Source organism: Pipra filicauda, unplaced genomic scaffold, assembly GCF_003945595.2.
Source record: "Pipra filicauda isolate LSUMZ 115617 unplaced genomic scaffold, ASM394559v2 scaffold261_size1826302_pilon, whole genome shotgun sequence".
Lineage (NCBI taxonomy): Eukaryota > Metazoa > Chordata > Aves > Passeriformes > Pipridae > Pipra > Pipra filicauda.
This window is the reverse complement of record NW_024104378.1, coordinates 528,149-545,532: the sequence shown is the minus strand read 5'-3', so window position 1 is coordinate 545,532 and position 17,384 is coordinate 528,149. Positions and strand designations below refer to the sequence as shown.

Here is a 17,384-nt window from a genome sequence, read left to right as displayed (position 1 = left end):
CAAATACAGATTGGTTCCAGTTATTTGGGAAAAGGCAAATCTGGGAGGACCTGCAGCTGTTAGCACGGATATGACTAAGTGGGAATGTGCAGTGCACTATTGTGCATCCAAAAAATGTTGTCCTGGACAGGACTGGGCTTGATGCTGAACAACAACGGGCTCTGGCATTTGTGCACATCTCCTGCTCCCTAGAAAGGTGTAAAGACGTGCAATGTACAGTAGTTAAAATTGGAGTCTCATCCTGGTCACACAGAGAATTTTAAGGCTTGTAGAGATTTTTAAGTTTTCCAGCAGGAGATTTTTATACTGTTTCATCATCCCTTCTAAAAACTTTTCAGAGTGTCCTATAATTAAATGAAGTTCCATGGTTTAATTATAAGTTTGCAAGTCAAATATTTTCCATGACCATTTCAGAATTTGTTGTGTTTCATTAAATCTGTTTCTGTTTTTTGTGTTGTGAAAGGGAGAGAATAATCTGCATCACAGTCATTCTTTAATATCTCTGTAAGTTCTCTTAGGACTTTCTTAGAATAAGATGTTTTTTCATCTCACCTGTTGTAGAAACAGCCAGGAAGAGCTTTGTATTCTCATGTCTATAAATGAGGAAAGGATGGAATCCTGCAGATTGGACTTGCAGTGATAGTTACATCACCAAGCCATGATCAGAGTTGGAATGATGATTATTTCCTATTATAACTTAGTTTGGAATAGCCCACAGTAACTCCGTGGATTGTTTTACTTCAGGGAGTGCATTTTATGCCCTTTATGTTTAGAAGGTGCAGAGGGTTTTGGCACAAAGTGGACAGGATGCAGATGTAGGATTCTGAGTGGAAGCTGGAATGATTAAATAAGCATTAAGATGCAAAGATTCCCTTTAGTGGCAGAGAGGGTAGGCATTCTATGTCTTCAAGATGGTATGAATGAAGGAAATGTAGAATTTTCAGTACAAAAATTGGAGATTAGAGAGGAGCTTCATCTCGAAGTTAAGGATGGAGAATTTTCAAGCTGCACAGTAGAGAGGAGCTGTCATAAGGAGTAGCTAAATGTGTTTTATGTCCACATGTGCACATAAAAAAACTCATTTCATTTACATTCAGGTCTCTTTGTACCATTTTGGCAGCATGAATACTCCATAAAGGGCATGCAGATAAAATGGTGCATTTCATGAGCTTTGCCTTTTGTTTTTACAGCTCAGGAGTATAAAAATGACTTGTCATAGATCAGAATCCTTGAGTAAAACATTATGTGCATCTCTGCAGTGGTTTTGGGCAGTGTAGTCCCTCAGTGCTGATCATCAGACAGCATGAGAGAAGACACCAATGGAAGGAAATAAAGAGAAACAAAGATTGGACAGTAGGTAAAATGGAATATATGTAAGCATTGGGGTGAGTCCACATGGATGTGCTTTCAACAAGTGTGAGACAGATCAAGACACTGCTCTGGAGTAATTTATTTGATTGAAATGCTTAAAGTTCTTTCTTCTTAAAGATTGTTTCCTTGCATGCCATTCTGATGAGATTATTACTTGCTTCTTTGCAGCAGAATTTTAACTCGTTTGTTGCTTTTGTTTCCAGGCACTTGGGGCACCGGCCTCAGTTCCACCCCTTGAAACACGGGTTTGACGAATGGTTTGGTTCCCCAAACTGCCATTTTGGACCTTATGATAACAGAGAGCTCCCCAACATCCCTGTGTATAGGGACTGGGAAATGATTGGCAGGTAATTCAGCTCCTTGCCTGGGGATGTTATTTTCTGGGCTCCCCCTGAGGCCAGGTTGGATGGGGCTTGGAGCAACCTGGTCTAGTGAAAGGTGACCCTGCCCATGACAGGAGTTTGGAAATGGATGGGCTTTAAGGTTCCTTCCAACACAAACCATTCTTTGATTCCATGATTCTATGACTGATAAAGCTCTGAGTACCAAGTTGCATGTGGACCATGTAGGGATGTGGCTGCTCCTGAGTGCTGCCCTCCCAGAGCTGTTTGCTCATCCCCTTGCACCCTAAAAGCTTCCTGTGATGATTTCATTCCACTGCTCTTGGAAGCTGGTTCCATTCTGTACTGAAAGACCTCTTTGTTCCTTCTTTTCCTGTTTGGAATAACATTTTGCCTGTTTGCATAACACCATTCCATGTTCCAAGTCTGCAGTCCCTGCCCTTCTTGTCCATTCATTTTTGACCCTGGTATCGTCTTATTTCTCTGCTGTTATTCTCCTGTTCTGCTTCCAGGATTTCTCTGTCTCACTGGAAGTTGTTGTGTACTTCTCACAATTCTACTCACATTTCAAACAGCTCTCTATGATGGAGCACGAGATCTTTAATCATATTGCCCCTATTCCAACAGCTTAACAGTAAAAGGCCAGTCCCTCAGGTTTGTCCAAAAACTTGAAGTCATCATTAATTTGGTTCGAGCTGTCACAGTTTGGTTCAATGTCACTGCTTTCTCCTGTAAGAAAAGTTATGGTGACATATTTTTAATATCTGAAGTGAGTTTGCCGTATAGCAGCTGTGACTTATTTGTCACCTACTTACAAAGCAAATAAAGGGAAAAAAATCCTTTTTATGTTGTATATTCCTTAGGATTGATTTTTTGTCTCTCTGATTCATTTTATCTTAAGATACTACGACGATTTCAAAATTGATCTGAAGACGGGCGAAGCCAACTTGACTCAGCTCTACCTGCAGGTGCTATTTTAATCCTGGTTTCTAAGCCACGGTGACTTTATGCTTCTTTTTTCAGAGAGATTTAGATTGTAGAGGATAAATTCATTTTTTTTGTTGTTTACAGGAAGCTCTCGATTTTATTAGCAAGCAGCAGGCCAGCCAGCAGCCTTTCTTTTTGTACTGGGCAATTGATGCTACCCACGCTCCTGTTTATGCCTCCAAACAGTTCCTGGGCACCAGTCAGAGAGGACTGTAAGTCCTGCTTTTGTGGATGTTAGTTTTATTGGGTTTTTTTATTTAATACTTCATGCCACAGAAACAGAAAACCTAAGCAGTGTTTGTTAGGTCCAAGTGTAAAACTCATTTCTCAAAAGTGTAGTGTGTGTGTGCTGAAATGCATTATTTAGTAGCACTTTGCTTGGATTGTTCTTTAATAATTTTTGCATTAATCTGAAATTAAGATCATGTGACCAAAACGGGGGAGAGGGGGGAGTTTAAGCTCCTTTACCAGTTGTGTGAGGAATGAAATGCTGTATGTGGCACAGATGATTTTTAGAAGGCTGTTTTATGATTAGTGCCTGTTTTAAAAGCCCGTAAATCAGACCAGCAAGTAGAAAAATCCAATTTAGAGGAGGCAAAAAGCTCTGTGGACACTGTGAGCTTTGAGCACTGAGAGTTTCAAACCAAGAGGCAATACTCTGTTATTATCTTCCAGTTTATGGCAAAGTAGGTTTGCCTATATTTATAAATTTTGTAGCTAAATTTATACCAGTTGCTGGTCTCTGTCCACGAGTGGCTCACACATGAACAAATTCTGACTCTTAATACCCCAGAGAGGTTGTTCTCTGCAGGTAAAAGGCAAGGTTTGCAGTGACAGCTGAAAACTTTATTCTTGATGCGTAAGAGAAGGATTTCTGCAGCACAGGTATAAGTTAAGTCCACTAAATGCATTTTTTGCTGCTTTTAATGTTTTGCATGCCCTTTTGGCTCAGGTATGGGGATGCTGTGAGAGAAATTGATGATAGCATTGGAAAAATCCTGAGACACCTCCAGCAGCTGGGGATCAGTGAGAACACCTTCGTGTTTTTCACCTCGGATAACGGGGCCGCTCTCATTTCAGCTCCCAAACAAGGTGAGTCTGAGGTGAACAAAACTGGGCTGGAGTTGAGAAATCAATTAAATCTTCATGTCTGAGGGGGAAAAACACCTGTACGTGGGGTTCTCCTTTATGCAGTTGGGAGAAGCCTCAGAATTCAGAGTATTTATGCTTAGAATAACTTGTGTTCATTACTTCTGCTCATTGTTGGAGGGGATATCCCTGTTTAAATGGACTTTCCCCAGCCCTGATGTTGCCATTACCTGTGTGTGTTTCCACTTAGGGAGTGACTATTTTGCAATTTAGCACCAGGCCCACTGACTTAGCAGGGTGTTAACTCCTGCTCTGCCAAATGCATATTTGAACTTTCTGAGTAATTACAGAGAGTTCAAGAGTCCCTCATTCTTTACCTCTCATGAAAAATATTAAGAAGAAAAACTATTTTTGGTACTTCACAAGTTTTTCTTTTGTTTAAGTGGTTGTTTCTCTGAAACAGATCATTGCAAATTGATTTTCTAACCCACTCTCTCCTATTTGGAGGCAGGATGTCTTGTGGTTGTTGGACCACAGAGCAGAGAGTATCCTGAATTCTGATTTCAGCTCAACCACTGTGTTTGACTTTGGGTGACCTGGAATCAGTGATGAAACCTCCCTGTTTGTTCCTTGGCAAGTTGAGCTCCAAGGTTGGGTTAAAACCCCAGATATTCCTGAAAAGCCCTTGTCATCACTAAGAGTGAACATCCAGGGAATTTGGGATTATTTTTCTCACTCTTGTAGCTTCATCTAATATTGCTCTGATATTTTAAAATTTAAAATCATTATGAAAAAATACTGTTTCTGCCTGAAAGTGGTAGATCTCCTTTAGTTACAGACAGCAGTTAACACCCTTAAAGGAAAGGAAAACCAGCAAGTTATTTCCTGTTTGTTTGGGTTTTGGCTTTTTAGTTTGGTTTTTGATAGCAAGGTGTGTTTAACTGTCACTTTCTCCCTGTGCTGAAAAGAGAGTCCTAAAATTTCATCACAAATGGATATTGAAAAAAAAAACCAAACTACTAAAACCCAAGAAAATAATAACAAAAAACCAACTCTGGACATGTTATTTGAAGAAGCATTCATGCAGAAATGAAAATTCATTTAAACCCAGCCTAGCTGAGTGTCCCATTTGGAATACTGGTATTCTGTGGGGGGTTACGGCTTCTTTTCTCTGTCTAGGAGGAAGCAATGGGCCTTTTCTGTGTGGCAAACAAACCACCTTCGAGGGTGGCATGAGAGAGCCGGCAATTGCTTGGTGGCCTGGCCATATCCCTGCAGGAGGGGTGAGTATCTGCTTTGAACGGTTCTCAGCAGCCTTAGGTGGACTTCCTGAGTTCAGTGGGCTTTGCTTCTTACTTTTAACATGCCCAATGTGTCAGTCCGGATGTTTATGTAAATAAGGAGTTGATGCTGCCCCAGAAAACGGTGCCATTTTTGTTATTAGTGCAAATTTGCATCTACAGTGTCTGTGATCAACACCCAACCAGGGTCTGGGCTTGTTTTCCTGCTCTATTTAAACCCTTTACTCTTTCAGACCACAATATTTTTCATGTGTTTGAAAAAATTGGAGTATAAAGACACATTGCTAATGAGTGTCCTATTCCAGAGCAGGAGTGCGTTACTCACGTTCTCCATGCCCTGAGGTACCAATGATTTGACCCTCACAGCTCTCACTTTGGTGTTTAATAAAAGTTCCATTCAGGGAGGTTTAGCCACCAGATTATTGCACTTCCCTGCCTGTACACAAATGCAGATATGATCACTTCAAAACAACCCTCCAGTGGCACTGCCAGCCCCTCTTGTCCCAGCTCTCATTACAGAAGGATGCAATCAATCCTGCTGCAGGCCGGGTTCACAGCAATAACACAGCTCCCTCCCCTTTGTGAGCATCTCTCATCCCTGAAGAAAGTGATACTTCATTAACTGGCCACCGTGCTTAAGCCTGCAAACTATTCATAAATAAAACATTTTTCTAAGTTGCATTCCATTTGGGGGGGTTTAATTGAGTCAGGATAATGATAATTTATTGTTTACATTTAAGAGGGACCAACAGGCAGCTCAGATCTGCAGCTGAGGCAGGGGTATAGTTTGGTTTCATCATTTGCAAAGAGTTCACTAAACCTACTAAAGATGGTTTATTATTTTTCTAATTTGAAATGAAAACAGTCTTTTTGTTTAAATTTAAACATTTCCATAACGCCTTTGCAAGCCAAGTACAACAGCCCTGGGCTAGCAAAGGAGAACATGAAACTGCAGCTGACTGTTTGGTTTTCTGGGTCCAAACTAAATAATGTGCTAAAAGTAAACATGCATTATAAATGGGGACAAGAAAATACCCACATTTAAAAATTCTTTCCATTGTAGTAACTCTGAGGATAATTAAGAACAGGAGTAGAGAGATCCTTATGCCTGCTTCTTTTCTGCCTGGGCCTGGCTGGGACCCCTCTCACAGGTAGTTTTTGGCATGTGGCACAGGGGGGAAGCTCCAAATGTTCTTAGTGGCCTGGGGTGATGCATGGCTTCTTGCCTGAGGCCATGCTGGGAGCTGCTGCTTGAATTCCTGGGAGTTGAACTCCTGCATTGCTGGGCAGAGTTGAGGTGTTTGCAGGGTGGGCTGAGAGAGTGATCTGGAGAGTGTGCCTGGAGCTCACTGCGGCAGGGATGCACCCCAAATCCCTCCTCCACCATGTGACATCACCTTTAAGCATGTGCTTAGCTTTAAATCCTTATTATCCCAGTCTCCAGTTCAGGATGCTTCCTGCCAGGTGTGTGCATGGGCTCCCAGGTGTCCTCTTGGACTCTGTGTCCTTGCAAAGCCAGTTCTGATCTCTGTCCCTGTCCCTGGGGACAGAGTTAAACCCTGTGTGATGCTACTGCTCAGTAAATATGTGATAGATACTTATGTGTGTTTTCTGCTTGTGTTCTTGCCATCGAGGCTCCAGCCTGGTCCCCTCAGCAGCACTGACCAAAGGTGAGAGGTTTGGCTTTGCTTGTGTATGGTACAGCTCACAATGGCACTCACTGCTCCACAAGTGCCTCTCTCACTCACAAAGTGAAGAGACACATGTTTGGTAGTACATTTTTGGCTTCTTTCCCGTGTCCTGCAAAATCTGTAGCTTCAACATCCTCTTGACTGTGAGTTTTAACTCGTCAGCCTAAGCCCTGTGCACCCCAAGTAGTGGCAAAATGTGGTAAAACTCCTTCGAAGTTTCTTACTGCTCTTTCTTTTCCAAAGAGTTGAAGGAAACAAAAGCTAGAGAGACATGAACTTCAGCACAAAGCTGGATCTACTCCTCCTTCCTGCATTGGGTTTGCTCCCTGTACAGTGGTTGTTCCTTTCCAGCCCTGGACCTTTTGAGGAGCAGGAAGAGGGCTAAGAGTCATTTCAACAGGAACAACTAGAGCCAGAAGAGGAGGGCTTATGTCTCTGGCCAGTGAAATCCAGTTGCTGGGTGGAAGGCTCATTCCACTGATGGGAAGGTTCTGGGAAGACCTCATTGTAGCCTTCCACTGCCTTAAGGGGGCTTATATAAAGGAGGGAGAGGGACTTTTTATGTGGTCAGATGGGATATTGGGAAGAAATTCTTCCCTGTGGCCTCCCTGTGTGAGGCCAACCCTGACACAGGTTGGCCAGAGAAGCTGTGGTTGCCCCATCCCTGGAAGTGTCCAAGGCCAGGTTGGACGGGGCTTGGAGCAACCTGGGATAGTGGAAGGTGTCCCTGCCCGTGGCAGGGGGTGGAGCAAGATGGGCTTTGAGGTCCCTTCCAACCCAAACCATTCCATGATTTTATCTGGCAGTTTATTAATAATCTTATTGGTTTTGTTTTTATTAAAGAGTGCATGTGGGTGCTTAGATAAAGGAGCACCTTTTGATTTAAACAAAAGAAGTGAACCTGTGAGCACCTGACAGGATATGGACAGAGGTTGGGATAATTGGTGCAGTTGGCTGATTTGTAGGTTTTTGGAGGAGGAAGATGCCTCGGGAATGCATGTTGCTCCTGGCATCAACATTCAGTGAATTCTGGTCCCCCATCAGGAATATTTATTCACACACAAACAGCCTTTCTGCAGTTTCCTCCTTGGCTACGTTTTCCAGGTGAATTCACAACAAATCAGCATTTCAACATTCCCCATACCACATCTGCCTTCTGGAAGGATCCAGCTGGAAAAAAAAAATCATATTCTGTTGGTATTTGAATCCTCCTCCTCTCTCCCCTCGCCCTCCTCCCCTTCCTCTCTCGTGCCTGCTTCCTGAAGGAGAAAAGAACATATCAACCCAAAGACAGCATTGCAACCTTTTCTTCCCTATCTCCCATGGGGCGCAAATTGAAATTGAATTAGACAGGGATATCAGGTCTGCTCGCTGTGATAACTGTAAAAGGATTTTATTTAAAAACACCCTGACATTTGTTCACCCAGTTTCAAATATTTAGCTTTCCTCCTTTCCATTCCTGGCGGGGGCGACTTTATTAATTGTCGCCTTTGATTCAGAGTTAAAGCTTGAAAGCTCTGATAACAGCACTGGGGACTATTTCTTCCAGCAACGTGGCCCACAGCAAAAGGATTTCATTTTCTTAAAGACGTTATGTGTATACTGAGAGTTTATTAAAAAGAAGGGGGGGAAAGAGGGGGGAAAAAATCCGTTTTTACATCCGTAATACCAGCTGTTCCTCACTGATACGAGCAATATCTGATCTCCTTCATTTTTATATATTATTTATTTTCTCTGGGCTGTTGCCCTCTCTGGATTTTTCTTTTTCTTTTCTTTTAAATAAATAAATAAATAAATGGGAAAGGCAACTAGAATGAAAGAGCACTGTTGACAGGAGAAAAATGGGGTTTTTTTTATTTTTTTTTCTCTGAAAATACTTCAAAGTTTTATATAAATATTAACCTTTTTTTTTTTCCTTTTCCCTTCTTCAATGTGGTGCTGCAGAGCACAGATAAATCCAAGTGGCTGTGGCATGGGCATTTAATTTCCTTAAGAAGTTTTCTCTGCTTCACGGAAAAAATGTTGTCTGAGACCAGAAATGTAATTGGATGATTAAAGAGAGTCATCTACATCTGGTGCTGGTTAATAAGGGCCAGGACAAGGAGACCATGGTGGCCCCACAGGATTGTCCCCACGCGCTGTATAAATTAGGGGATATTAGAGGCACGAGCCTCAGGTCAGCGATTGCCTCTTATCAAAAGATTGAGGCGAGAGAACAGGGCCACAACAAGGAAAGGGACTTTTGGATTTGATTTATGAATTGTGAGAGGTCTAATTACAAAAAGGCTCAGACTCCTGATGTGGCACTTGGGAGGGAGCATGTGGGGGCCAGATCTGCTCTTCAGTAGAGCCTGAGCTCTGCCAATGGTGGTGTGCTGGTCCTGCCACTCTCCCATGGCACTCCTGGTGGGAATTAGCCAGTGGATGAGCCTATGAGGGATTGAACACCTCTGCTGAGATGCTGAGAGCTTGTAATCCCTTGACTTCAGCATTCCCAGCACCCCAGGGGGATGACCATCTCTGTGAGAAGTTGGGCTGTTCAGCCTTGGGAAGAGACTGAGAAGGGATCTCATCCGTGTCCGTCAGTGTCTGCAGGGAGGGGTCACAGGATGGACCAGGTCCTGCTCCAGGGTGCCCAGCAATGGAACAAGAGGCAACGGGCACAAACTGATACCAGGACGTTCCACCTGAATATGAGGAAGAACTTCCTTCCTTTGCAGGAACAGATTGCCCAGAGAGGATGTGGAGTCTCCTTCAGGAGATATTCCAGAACCATCTGGACACAATCCTGTGCCATGCGCTCTGGGTTGACCCTGCTGGAGCAGGGAGGTTGGACCAGATGACCCACTGTGATCCTTTCTAGTGTCACCCCTTCTGGGATCCTGTGGCTGAGCTGATGGTTTGGATTTGGGGTTTGGTACATTGTTTTTTAATGTCAGTCATTGCTGAGTTTACCAGAGGCTGTGCCAGGGGACAGTCCATGGAGCACAGAACACTGTCCCAGCTCATCCTGTGGGTGACAGGGTTACTCCATGAAGAGCTTGATTCTCTTTCCTTCTCCACAGTTGAAGATCCCCAGCCTTTTCTCCATGCAGAGAAGGAACTTCATGTATACACCTGCTTTTTGTGAGGAATTTATGGGCTTACAGAATCATAGACTGGAACCATCAACAGTTTGGGTTGGAAAGGACCTTAAAGCTCATCCAGTTCCACCCCCTGCAATGAGCAGAGACACCTTCCGCTATCCCAGGTTGCTCCAAGCCCCGTCCAGCCTGAAGTGGAACACTTCCAGGGATGGGGACTCCACCACTTCCCTTTTATTTGTCATTTCCTACAAGGATAGGCTGAGCATGACCTTTTCCAGACTGCTCCAGCAGTGTGCAGGAATAAATCCTAACTCAAATGCCCAAGACCTGTTGATCTTGCTCATCTGATCCAACTGCTTTCCCCAGCAAGGATTTCCATGGCCAGGCTTCCTCTTGTGCTTTGAGCTTTGCACTTTGTTTCCTCTCAAGGAATTGTGGCAGAGTCTCACATGCAGCTTTAATATGAGGTGTTCCTGCCAACACCTTTTGATGAATGAAAGCCATTAAAAATTGAAATTACTGTAATCAAGTAATGTGATATTGTAATGTTAAACTTGTAATTAGGCCCCTGCACGTTTCTTTCTGCAGTTCCTTTTTTTAAACTTCTTAATTCTTCCTTTGTGTTCAGTTTTCAGCCCAGTCTCTTAATACAGTGTTTAGTCCCATGAAAAATAGCATTTTTCCTTTATTTTTTTTTCCTCTAGAGACAGTATCTCACAAACACTCATTTTCATGTTATCATTTGTTGTATTTAAATAATTAGTGTCAGCTAACAGGCTGTTTGTGAGTAGAAGGATTCAGATAGTCCCAATATTGTACTGTTGGGATTGGACTTGGATTTCAGTCAGAAAGTGCTGCTGTCCTTACAGATGTGGGCTTGTACCTGATGGTTTTGTGTTTTCCAACAAGTGATAGAGCTGAAAATGCTCTTTTCATGTCACATCTTGTGCTGGTGCATCCTGGTGCTTTTGATTTGAATGTATCTGCTTTAATTTAGTGTGTCACTGACTAATTAAATATCCTCCAACAGATCCTCCAAGCAGGGTGGGAGCAAAGATTTGGAAAGAATCAGTCAGAACAGACTTTTAGGGTTTTAAAATATAAATAATTAAGAGCGGAGAGATAAGTATGGCTTCCAAGTAAGGAAAAAGGAAAAAAAAAAGACAAGAAAAAAAAGAAAAGCAGCTTAAACATCTCCATTGGAGCCAAACCCAGATGTTTTTCTCCCTTATTAAAATATGGACTAAAAATACCACAACTTTACAGTTCTTGAATTGTTGGAAATGGTTTGCAGATGAAGTCATCAGGCTCTTTTTGTTATTATCCATCTATCCCTGTGCTTTCTGGGAACTCTCTCAGGGTATTCTGGACTTCAGAGATGACCTGGAGAAGGGAACAAATCAAGGGCTATTTTTTTTTCTTGGTGTAAGTGCTGATTTTTCAATCCACAAATGAGTTGGAATTTGCTAAATTAAGTTGAACTCTGCAACAACACGCTCCTGTAAAAGTGAGAAGAAAGAGAGGAAAATGGAAAAAAATGAATCAAAATGCAAATTCTCCCTGGAAGTGGAGAAATAGGGATCATGTCCTTTCCTTTATATTTTAAGAGGAGCTTTGCTGGTGATGGCAGCACTGTAAAGGGAGAGATTTTCAGGAAGCTTTGGTGGGAACCTGTTTCCTTATGGATTTTTATAAAGGGCTCTTTGCAAATGTGTTTCTGTTGATTTATTTTTCCAGGTCAGCCATCAGCTGGGCAATGTGATGGATCTGTTCACCACCAGCCTCTCCCTGGCGGGTCTCCAGCCTCCCAGTGACAGACAGATTGATGGCATCGACCTTTTACCTGTCATGTTACAGGGCAAACTAATTGACAGGTTAGTCCTGAGCCCAGAGCTCCCTGCCTTGCATCCCAGCTGAAGGGATGCCAAATTGGAGGTTATTTTTTAAAACAAGCTCACAGATATCTTTTATAAACTGAATTGATGCATATTTGCCCCCCCTCAGTGAGGTAGGGCAGCACCAGAGCTTCACACTGTGCTAATTCTCTGCTGAGGTGGGATTTCCTGATGTGTGGCATGTTGCCATACAGTGGAGTCTGGGGACAGATGAAAATGTCACAGGGTTAGCAGGGATCCTTGGAACAACATATGGCAGGAGGGGAGATAAAAGCCTGAGAACTGTAGCCTGGGTAGGGGAGAATACATTATTTATTACTCGAAAAGCATCCCAGAGTGTGCTGGGTCCTTGTAGCCCCTGCTTGGGAGAGGTGGAGGTAAAGGCTGTGCTGCTGTGGGTGAGCTTCCAAGGTCCTGCTTCTGTGAGTGCTTCTGAAGGGATAGATTTGGGTTAAAGACCTGGAATGTTTATGGTGCTGTCAGCTGTTGGGTACAGGCACTGAGGTCTGGCAGCAAATATCCCTGCAACAAATGTTTTATTGGAAGTGTCAGAGGGCAAAAGCGGTCTTGTAGTTGTGATTTTGGTGAGGAATTTGGCAGCCTGGGAAATCTGAATGCAGACATACACTTTATGAGATAATAAGGAAACATATGCATGGAAGACATCTTTGGGCTCTTTTCCTTGTTGGATTTGAGCCTCTGTGCTTTCTGTGCCTGTTAACAAGGGACATGCCTGCAGTGTTACTCGAGAGCTGCCATGAGCCTTGCAGGTTCCTCCTTGTCCCATCTTCTGGAAGTTTGTAAAACTTCCTTGTTTTTTTAAAGGGGAATTTCATTGCAGTCACCAACCCCTTGGTGCTCTTTGTGTTACAAATACACTCAGAGCACATCATGGCTTTTTTTTCTTTTTTTTTTTTTTCTTTCCCCCTAGACCTGGCCAAGTCACAGTTTCCACAGCCCCCAAAAACTTTCCAGGAGATGCAGTTGTTGTGTTCTTTCAAGCTTAAAAAGGAAAAAATGAACGGGGGAAAAAAAAGAAATCATTAATAGCAGACCATTGAGTACAAGCTGGAATCCTCTTTCAAAAAGGAAAAAGTATTTTTTAAAAAAGGAAAAGCCTAAATGCTTCAGTCAAAGGGGCACATAATAACTGGCCAAATAGTGAGAGTTTATGGCAAGGAAAAAAAGAGACTGGAGTACTCTGTGGCATTTTTTGGTGGTGGTGGCATGTTAGTGGCACTGGTTTAGATCAGGTGCTGCATTTGGCAGGTCTCTCCCTGCCTTTATTTCACCTTTCAGGTACATGTTAAGAATCAGGAATGGACTCTGCTGGCAGCACCTTTCCCTTCTTCCTGGTGACAGAGTTGTTTCCCCTTTGTTCCTGGTGACAAGAGTTGCTTTCCCTTTGTTCCTGGTGACAAAGGCTCATTGTTTGTGCAAGAACCCACGGTGAGGCTGTGATTTTAAAATAAAAGATCTAAGGCCACCCCTATCATTCAGACACAGATATTTAAATTTTACCTTGCATTTAGGGACAGTTTTTTCAAGGTGGCATCACCAGAGTGAGTAGTTTTTGCTGAGTGGTATCTCAGAAGGAAAGAAAAGATGTTTGTACCCCCTGACAGTGACAAACAGCTTTACCATCATGCCCAAAACAACTGGAGGGAAGAGCTGCCCAAATCTGGTGTCCTTGTATGATGAGCTGCACCAACAAATCAACCCTCTCTCCTGCACATAGTCCAATTCAGTAAAATTCTGTGCTGTTTCCTCAAAAAAAACCAATTGTGTGTTGTTGGGGAAACCAAGAGGAACGTTTTTGGGATGCTCAGAGAAGTGCACAGGTGCACTGAATGAGATGCATTTCCCAGATGTATTTTTAATTAGTGAAACCTCTGGGAAAAAATGCAGTTTTAGCAGTATGTTTACATGCTGCAAAGTGAGGTTTGGGGGGGAAAAAAATGGATAGGAGTTAAAAATACAGCATGTCTGGCTGCCAGGTTTTTCCATATGGAGTTTTTCTGAGATGTCATCCAGAACACACCAGCATCTGGTGTCCTCCCGGCCACCCTGCCTGGGTGACACTGACAGCTTGATGGCATAGCTGTGGAGTTCACTTGGTGCTGCTGGGAAGAGGAGACCGAGCATCCCAGAGCCTTTGAATCCCAGTTTCTCCCTCACACACACAGCACTTGTGAGTCATTTGATGTTTAAACCGACACGCTCTATAGGAAATACCAGGGGCTGATAGTTCAAGGATTAACAATCACTGGCAGCCAAGCTGGATAATGTTTCATTCTTGCACTGTGTGAGCTCTCAACTTGATGAACACTTTAAGAAATGTTAATTGAAAACCTTGCAGAGGAGACTATTAGGAGGCAGCCTGTTCCTGCCTGATATCCACGTCGGAAGTCAGACTCCATTAAGGTATTTGTCTCCCTTATCGGCCCAGTGTGGTGGTGTTTCTCATGCAGCTCTGCTCTCTTTCCCAGGCCCATATTCTATTATCGTGGCAACGAGATGATGGCGGTGAGAGTTGGGCTTTACAAAGCTCACTACTGGACCTGGAGCAACTCCTGGGAGGAGTATGGCAAGGTAACAGCACATGGACCTGCTCCAAGGTGTCACTGGTGCTCCTGGGGGCAAACAACCCTTTAAACAGTTTTAAATTGGGGATATCACCAGTTCATTTTCTTAAGGGCTATCAGATGCACTGTGGAGGTTTAAATTGGATATTAGGAATTATTTCTTCCTTAAAGGGTTGTCCAGCTCTGGCACAGGGAGTCCCCATCCCTGGAGGGATTTAAAAACCATGTGGATGTGGCCCATGGGGTCATGTTTAGTGGTGGCCTTGGCAGTGCTGAGGAATGGTTGGACTTGATGATCTTAAAGGGCTTTTCCTAAATAATTCTATGATCCTATGAAAATCTAAGGAGACAGGTGTCACACACCCCTCTCCTGAAGTCAGGGACAAGGAGAGGAAAATGGGCAAGTTCCCAGTTGTTCTGAAGGTGCTCCCTTTAACGCTCACTTAATCCCCCTTAATATTAAACTTCTTTCCCTGCTGAATTCTGAGCTTTCAGGTATCCCTTTGCAGTTGGACTTGCTGATCCCTCTGCATCCCTTCAACTCGGGTTATTCTGTGATTCTGTGAAAGTCTGGAGGCCGATGCCACATGGATCACATGTTTTGCAGTTCCTAGGACAAAAAACCTGGTGCCTTGAACTATTTAAATGGAACAGGGATGGGTTTTCTGGGTTTGTGATGTTTTTCCTTGAAAGGTGAAAGGAAAGCTGTAGGAAAGGCACAGTAGAAAGAGCAGTAAATTCCATGTGTTTCATCTACTATCAGCATTTTTGCAAGCCCCCATCACACAGTGCTTTACATTTTGTTAATTTTACTTATTTCCTGGCTGATCTCCTCACAATTAGATGTTAAGCACTATTATTTCTCTTTCTTTTTGTATCTTTCTTGCCTCAGACTTGGGTACTAAACTCTGGGGCATTTTCTAAGTGGCAGGTTCACACGTGTGCCTTGCTGATTATACTTTTAGACATGAACTCAGTGCATTAGGACACAGCTCTCAGCAAAATCCTGACAGCAGACTGGGACTGGGGAGGGATTGTTTGCATGATTTATTTTTTTATGCCTCTTTTTTTGAACTTATGGTGGGTCCTCAAGGCATCACAGGTGCAGAACTAAGTGCTGATGACATTTGTGGATATAAAAGTGCACGGATTCTTTTGCTGGGATGTCCTGGGGGTAGAGTGAAACGTCAGCTCCAAGGGAGTCATTTACATTCAGGGTTGTAAATATGTGTGTTTGTCTTCCTGAAGGCTGTAATGCTCCAGGAGTCAAAGTTTGTTTTACAGGGAGTAAGGAGGAAAGGAAAGTTGGCTCTAGAAATATATTTTACGCTCTGTCTCAATGCTAATTCCACACAGATAAAATGAGATAATTTATTTGTCTAGTATGTGAGTAAAACCCATATATCTCACGTGGAGGATTTTCCCTGTGTGGGAGACACTGGGAGCTTGTATGTCCATGTGTTTGGGTGTAGGGATGGGCTCATGCTTTTCCCATGTGCATGGAAAATTCCCACATGAATTATTGCTCTCCATGGTGATAAAAGCACATACCCACACTTACGTACACAGTTGGGGAATAAATAAACCCCTACATTGATCTCAACTTATTTCTGAATGTCTGTGTGGAGCAGTGATAATGGGGACTGGTTCCTCCTTCCAGAGGCTCTCCCATTGTGAGCAATGGCAGTCATGCAATTAAGGAATATTTATTTCCTTCCAAGTCTTTGTTTAACTACTGTCTGATAAAAGTCAGCAATTATCCCCTACATCAGAGAGACCATTACAAATTCACTCTCTTTCCTGCAGCTTGGATCACATGTGCTGGATGTGGGGAAAATTGGAGCACATTAGTGGCCAGACCAGCCATTAACAACATACAGAGGAAGCTCAGGCTGAAATTTGTTCCAATTCTCCTCATGTCCTCGAGCCATTAATTACAAACCTTGCAAGTTTAAAAATAGAAATAAATCAGAATGCAGACCAGTTCTGAACCTTCTTGGAGGAGTTTCTAAGCTCACCTTGTGATACAGTTGCCTCTTTCAGTGACTTCCCAGCTGTGTTAATACTGGACTCCAGAATCAAAAAAGCCAGTTTGTTTGCTAATGTAATTTGAAAAACATATTTAAATCCATGCACATCTGTGGCAATTGAAATTCTGACTATTTGATAAGTTTGATTTGCCATCTCAGCAGAACTTCAGCTAATGAGGCCTTGTTAATTGTATGATCTTTAGAGGCCCTTCCTCATTGCGAATCCATTGTGATGCTGTATTAAACTTCCAGATATGAAACTCTCTGTGTCTGAAGGTCCACACTCAGACCTGGAGTATTTGGTTGGCATGTCATCCGTTGGAAAGAGTTGGCCAGATGTAGCAGAACAGCTGCCTGCACATTTTTAAGAGGTTTGTTTTGTGGGTAGTTGAATATCTCATTATTTGGACAGATACAAGGCCCAGTTTAGTGAAGCCTCCTTTCACTTTCAGAATCCCCTTGGTAATTGACAGTGTGGGAAATCATCAATACAGAAAACTTGCCCTAGTTTTAATACACACTTGGTGCATTTTTGTTTGAATTTCAGATGAGATTATACCATTAAAGCAGCTAAACCCACATTTTCATGTTGATACTGGAAAATGGGAAACTGGTGCCTGTCCTGGGTCTGTCTAAGATGGCTAGAATGAGCAAGGAAGGATGTGGCCAACTTTGGCCCCTCACCTGGAAAGCTGGATTTGAATGGGGGGTAAGTTAGTTCAGCAATAAAGAATGTACACACAAATAAAAATGCACCAGGGAGACACAGCTTGCAGAAAGCAAAGCCTAGGAAAGCAGAACAGGGATCTGAAGGCTTCTCTCCATATGGCAGTTGGAATATTTACCCTGGAAACATCCCATGCAAGCAGTACACAGGTTTATAGTCATCCCAAAGTCCCCTGACAGTAACATGCCCTTACTGGTCTGCATCCTCTGCCTTATGGCCTGGGATTAGAACTTGTCATCTGACACAGAGATGAATTGTGCTCTTCTGTTCTTCCCATTTTT

The 17,384-nt window shown here is 43.0% G+C and overlaps 1 protein-coding gene across 5 annotated transcripts in view; it reads left to right on the top strand.

The window, feature by feature from the left end:
• GALNS (galactosamine (N-acetyl)-6-sulfatase) overlaps positions 1–17,384 on the top strand; it is a 44,032-nt gene that overhangs the window by 6,273 nt on the left and 20,375 nt on the right. For 2 of the 5 annotated variants that reach the window (XM_027719756.2, XM_039382220.1), the window contains exons 5-11: positions 1,575–1,718; positions 2,614–2,680; positions 2,784–2,911; positions 3,652–3,791; positions 4,968–5,071; positions 11,604–11,740; positions 14,251–14,353. In XM_027719756.2, the coding sequence (XP_027575557.1) occupies positions 1,575–1,718; positions 2,614–2,680; positions 2,784–2,911; positions 3,652–3,791; positions 4,968–5,071; positions 11,604–11,740; positions 14,251–14,353 (823 nt within the window). Of the gene's footprint in view, positions 1–1,190; positions 1,358–1,574; positions 1,719–2,613; positions 2,681–2,783; positions 2,912–3,651; positions 3,792–4,967; positions 5,072–11,603; positions 11,741–14,250; positions 14,354–16,923; positions 17,070–17,384 lie in introns of those variants that run through there. The other 3 variants (XM_027719757.2, XM_039382222.1, XM_039382221.1) reach the window with 3 other exon arrangements.